At 36.0% G+C, this 6149-nt stretch overlaps 1 protein-coding gene across 2 annotated transcripts in view; it reads left to right on the plus strand.

The window, feature by feature from the left end:
- LOC109849400 (ankyrin repeat-containing protein At5g02620-like) overlaps window positions 1-5646 on the plus strand; it is an 8151-nt gene extending 2505 nt beyond the window's left edge. The window contains exons 4-5 of one of the 2 annotated variants that reach the window (XM_020419225.1): window positions 4740-5115; window positions 5239-5646. In XM_020419225.1, coding sequence (XP_020274814.1) covers window positions 4740-5115; window positions 5239-5594 — 732 coding nt within the window. In that variant the 3' untranslated portion in view covers window positions 5595-5646. Of the gene's footprint in view, window positions 1-4739 lie in introns of both variants that reach the window. The other variant, XM_020419224.1, reaches the window with a different exon arrangement.

Consider the following 6149-nt stretch of genomic DNA (forward strand, 5'->3'; position numbering starts at 1 on the left):
AAAAAAAAAAAAAAAAAAAAAAATCAGGTGAAGTGAAGGGAAAGTGCTAAAAAGCGGGGCCCAACTGCAGCTTCACCGAATTTATAATGCTTGATTTCAAGTTGACATCAAGTAAATGTGGTGAACCCTAATAACTTCTGCTGGGGTGGAGGGTAAAATGAAACCGCTCCATCTTGGAGTGAAATTGTGAGAAAGCTGACACCATGCCAGACAAAAAAAAGACCGTTAAGGGGCTGTTTGGATGCCTTTAGGAAACTAGAGTATTTATGACACAAAATAGAAAGTGGTTATCCACCTCACCACTTTCCATTCGAGTGTTTACATTGTTTGGTTAGGAATCTTTGTGAATCCTAAAATAATAGTATTACATTGTTTGGATAGTATAATGTAAACTAGAGTATTTATGACACAAAATGGAAAGTGGTTATCCACCTGACCACTTTCTACAAGGTTTTGACTTTTTTATTATTTTTTTGGACACATTTATGACATTGTGTAAGCTTTCCAACAAAATCACTCCTAATTTTGGTGATTTTGCTTTCGGTGACACCTCATCAAAAGGTGTAAGCTTTTCATGTAAAAGAGAATTTAAACAAACAATGCAAAGTGATGAAAACTGACATTGGGACCCACTTTTTTACACTTTCCATCATTTTACAGAAGATGACGAAGCAGTTGACAGGAAAGAGAGATGACACTCCTCTGCATACAGCAGCGAGAAATGGGAATCTTGGTTTGGTTAATGCGATGATTTCAAGCGCAGATGAAGAAGAATTGAGAGAGTTATTGACAAAGCAGAATCAAGCGGGAGAGACTGCTCTCTTTGTTGCTGCAGAGTATGGATATATTGACGTAGTGAATGAGATGATTAAGTATTATGATGCTGGAACTGCTGGAATAAAGGCGAAGAATGGTTTTGATGCTTTGCACATTGCGGCCAAGCAAGGGGATGTAGGTATGAGCTCTTTCAGTGATTTTTTTTAACTTTAAAGAGTTAAAATGTCATCTTGCTGTTCATATATGTATATCTTGTTCGTTGAAAAGATAAATTGCCAATTTCCATTTCCTGTAGCGGTGGTACTTTTTCCTGAACTTCTTGAACTTTGCACTATAAACTGACCTGCAATTGCTTATCAGTTTTCTTTTCTGCATAATACTGCAATTTTTTTATTCATCATTTTCTTTGAATGTAGAATTGTAAATCTTTAAGTTAATGAAATTGATCATGCTCTACGAGCTTTGAGGTTCTGATTTCCAAAAGAAATGGCTTTCATGAAAACTAGTTTCTGCTGTTGATCTTCTATATGAGACAGCTCCTGCATAAATATTCTTTAGCTTGTTCTCATTTCTAGCACCTTTTTTTTTTTAATTTACATGTATCTTAAAGAAACATAATAGATTGCAAGAAATAAAAAGGGCAAGAGAAGAAGTGATTTATGGAGGAAACATTTTTTTTAATCTCCTCACATGCTTACATGTATGAGCAACGTGTTCGCATTTTATTTCTAATTAGTGCTGTCTCCAAGCACTCTATCTTTTCCAGGATAATTGTAGGGAGAGTAAATTATCAGCATTTTACTGATCAAAAGTTATTTGGCTAGACGTTGTGAAGGAACTTCTCAATGCTCTTCCAGAACTCAGCATGACTGTCGACTCCACAAACACCACAGCTTTACACACTGCAGCAACGCAAGGACATATCGAAATGGTGAATCTCCTGATGGAAGCTGACTCAAGCATGGCACTAATTGCAAAGAGCAATGGAAAAACTACCCTACATTCTTCTGCAAGAAATGGACACTTGGAAAAAAAAAAAAAAAAAAAAAAAAAAATCAGGTGAAGTGAAGGGAAAGTGCTAAAAAGCGGGGCCCAACTGCAGCTTCACCGAATTTATAATGCTTGATTTCAAGTTGACATCAAGTAAATGTGGTGAACCCTAATAACTTCTGCTGGGGTGGAGGGTAAAATGAAACCGCTCCATCTTGGAGTGAAATTGTGAGAAAGCTGACACCATGCCAGACAAAAAAAAGACCGTTAAGGGGCTGTTTGGATGCCTTTAGGAAACTAGAGTATTTATGACACAAAATAGAAAGTGGTTATCCACCTCACCACTTTCCATTCGAGTGTTTACATTGTTTGGTTAGGAATCTTTGTGAATCCTAAAATAATAGTATTACATTGTTTGGATAGTATAATGTAAACTAGAGTATTTATGACACAAAATGGAAAGTGGTTATCCACCTGACCACTTTCTACAAGGTTTTGACTTTTTTATTATTTTTTTGGACACATTTATGACATTGTGTAAGCTTTCCAACAAAATCACTCCTAATTTTGGTGATTTTGCTTTCGGTGACACCTCATCAAAAGGTGTAAGCTTTTCATGTAAAAGAGAATTTAAACAAACAATGCAAAGTGATGAAAACTGACATTGGGACCCACTTTTTTACACTTTCCATCATTTTACATGATAAAAACATACAACCAAACAGCCCCTAAAAGAGATCAACTGTCCAGTTACCACCCTACATGAAACAAAACAAAAATAAACCATATATCTCTTTTAAGTTTAATCCATTATATATTTTTTATATTTTAAATTTTCCCCTCAAATCATTGAAATAATTATTAGGCTCCCCAATTCATGAAAGCTTAACAACACTAAACTATAGGTCTCTTTTAATAATTGTCCCTTAAATCTTTCATATTCTGAATCTATCCCCTCAAAATTTTGAAATTACGATTAGGTTCTTCGGTTCCTAAATTATTTCAAAATTAGCCCCTCAAAATCCTTGAAATTGTAATTAGGTCCCCCTTTTCTTGTTTCAAAATAACCCCTCCAATTGCTACTTCTACTTGTGAGTCGAGGGACTAAAATTCAAAATAACTTAACAAATTGGGAGACCTAAGAAATAATAAGTTAACGGTCTGATGGGCTTATTTCAAATTTACGAAAGATTTAAGAGACTAATATAGAAAAACTCCAAAGTTTTTTTTAAATGGGGCAACTCTACCTATTGTGTAATAAACTTTTGATTGGGTCCACATAACTATCACTTACCAAAATTACAAGATGCAAATCAAATATGTATTTTTACCATTTTAGGATTCCCAATGGAATCCAAACCAAACAAAGGAAACTCTCATTTGGAAAGTGTTCTGGTGGATGACTACTTTCCAATTTGTGTTATTAATCCCCATATTGCACAAAGACATCCAAACACCTCCTAAACCTCCATTGAATTTGGGAAATCTAAAAAACTCCTTCAAAATATTTTGATTTTTTCCACTTAACCCCCATAATGGCATATGCCCATATTTGTAGTTCCCTAAACCTCCAAAGCATTCATTGAAACATTTTGGGCTTTCTGGAATTACTGAACTTAATTGGGGGTCTAATGAGAGTTTTAGACTTTTTGGGGGTTAAGTGTCAAAGGCCCAAACTTATTGGGGGTTCAGTGAAATTTACCCTATAGAGTAAGGGGCTGTTTGGACGTCTTTGTGAAATTTGAGGATTTGTGATACAAGTTGGAAAGTAGTCATTCATCTCGTCACTTTCCAAATAAGTGTTTCCTTTCTTTGGTTTGGATTCTATTGTGAATCCTAAAATTGTAAAAATACATTGTTTGATTTGTTTTAATTTTGAAAAGTGAAAGGTTGCCCTATAAAATTTTTTTAGGAGTTTTTCCATAATAGTCCCTTAAATCTTTTGTAAATTTCAAATAAGCCCCTAAAATCATTAACCTAGTATTAGGTCCCCCAATTAGTCAAGTTATCTTGAAATTAGTCCCTCAAATCACGAGTATAAGTGGCAATTGAAGGGGTTAACTTGAAACAAAAAATTGGGGGACCTAATTGCAACTTCAAGAATAAGAGGGACTAATTTTGAAATAATTTATGAATGGGAGAATCTAATCATAATTTTAAAGATTTGAGGGGCTAAATTCAAAATATGAAAGCTTTAAGGGACAATATTAAAAGAGACCTGTAGTGTAATGTTGTTCAGCTTTCACGATCCAGGGAAACTAGTAATTATTTGAATGATTTGAGGGGCTGGTTTTAAAATATAACAAATATAAGGGTACTAAGTTAAAAGAAACCTATAGTTTATTTTTGTTTAGTTTTCATGGAGGGTGGTAACTGGTTCATTTGATATTTTTTGATAGTTTTATTATTATTTTTTTGTTTCGTTTTGCCTCTGACACAAAGTCACTTTTCTCCCAATTTCACTCTAAAATGGAGTGATTTCACTTTACCCTCCAATCTTAGCAAAAGTCATCAGGTTTCATCACATTTACTTGCTTTTCAACTTGAACCAACCACTGTAAATTTGGTAAAGATGCAGCTAGGCCCCGCTTTTTAGCACCTTTCCATTACCTTAATAAGAGTTTAAACTGTTTGGGGGTCCACTGCAAAAGGCCCAAACTTATCGGGATTTATTGAAATTTACTTTACTATGTACAATAATATAGTTGATTGTGAACAATTATCCAAGTGTCATATAATCACATTTACATCCATAGCTGATTCATTACTTTTGTCAGGCTAAAGTTAGGTGTAAGACGACTTGGTTGGGAGCAATTAAGCAAGATAAGTTGGTAACATGACCGAATGAAAGAATATGATACATGTAGCTGAGCAGAAACAATTGGGAGATAGACTTTGTTGTCATTTTGTTGTCATTGTTATTGTTTCCAGAAAAGAACCACATTAACATATACTTAGAAAAACCTCTGCAGATAGTAAAGAGACTACTAAACTTCAAGGACACAGACACCAAAGTCATCAACAAATCCGGAGAAACTGCCCTCGACACAGCAGTAAAAATGGTAAACACCGCCATCTCCTCCATTCTAACAGAGCACGGGGTCCAAAGTGCAAAAACCCTACAACCTGCAAACCCTGCACGAGAACTAAAGCAAACAGTCAGCGACATAAAACACGAGGTACATTCCCAACTCGAGCACTCTCGTCAGACTCGAAAACGAGTCCAAGGAATCGCCAAAAAAATCAACAAACTCCACATTGAAGGCCTCAATAATGCAATAAACTCCACCACAGTAGTTGCTGTTCTTATAGCAACTGTCGCCTTTGCTGCAATATTTACCGTCCCTGGTGAGTATATCCAGCATAAAGATCTTGCTCCAGGACTTTCTTTAGGAGAAGCTCATATTGCACATGAGACGGCGTTTATGATATTTTTCGTATTTGACTCTGTCGCACTTTTCATATCTTTAGCGGTTGTGGTAGTGCAAACATCTGTGGTGGTTATAGAGAGCAGTGCGAAGAAGAAGATGATGGCGATTATTAATAAGCTGATGTGGCTCGCTTGTGTTCTCATAAGTGTATCTTTTCTCGCGCTGTCTTTTATTGTTGTTGGTCCTCATGGGAAGTGGTTGGCTATTGGAGTGACATTTATAGGAACCACAATATTGGCGACGACTCTTGGTACCATGTTGTATTGGGTGATTGCACACAGGATGGAGTCTAGAAAGCTGAGGAGTATCAAGAAATCTTCACTGAGTAGGTCATTTTCGAGGTCATTGTCTGTGATAGAGGACGTGGATGAGTGCAAGAAAATGTATGCAATTTGAGAATGTAAAACTCGAGTCTAACCTATTTATAAAATTTTAGTGTAGTTTTGTAACGCTTCTTGGATTAGTCCTTGTTTTACTGCAAAGTATATGCTCATGTTCTATCTTAGCTCGCCAATTTCCTCTGATTTTGATTTGCTAGTTGTGCTGTTTTTAAAGATTGCAGTGAGTATAGTAGGCATTGAACGCTAGAATATTCACAGAAGAACAGCTTCTTTTTTTGTGCCCCCAATGGAAATTGAGGAGGCGAATTATCGGAGGAGGAAGTGAAGGGTACATAATGTTCGAGACATATTATGTCATGTACTGTTAGTGTTACACGTATCATCGTCTTAATGCGACGACACCAGAAGTCGAATAGGACCTGCTGGAGTTGTGACTGTGATTAATGTCTGATAGTTCAAAACTTTCTTGGTTGAAGATTCTTTGATTCCTCTTTTCCCCGATCAACAATATAGCTAGAATTGTGGTGCAAATCTTATCAATTTGTAAACGCAGCTGGATGTTAGATATACACGGGCGTAGGAAGCATCTCGACCAAGACTTCAACCAAAA

Source organism: Asparagus officinalis, chromosome 7 (genome assembly GCF_001876935.1).
Source record: "Asparagus officinalis chromosome 7, Aspof.V1, whole genome shotgun sequence".
In the NCBI taxonomy this organism is placed as follows: Eukaryota; Viridiplantae; Streptophyta; class Magnoliopsida; order Asparagales; family Asparagaceae; genus Asparagus; species Asparagus officinalis.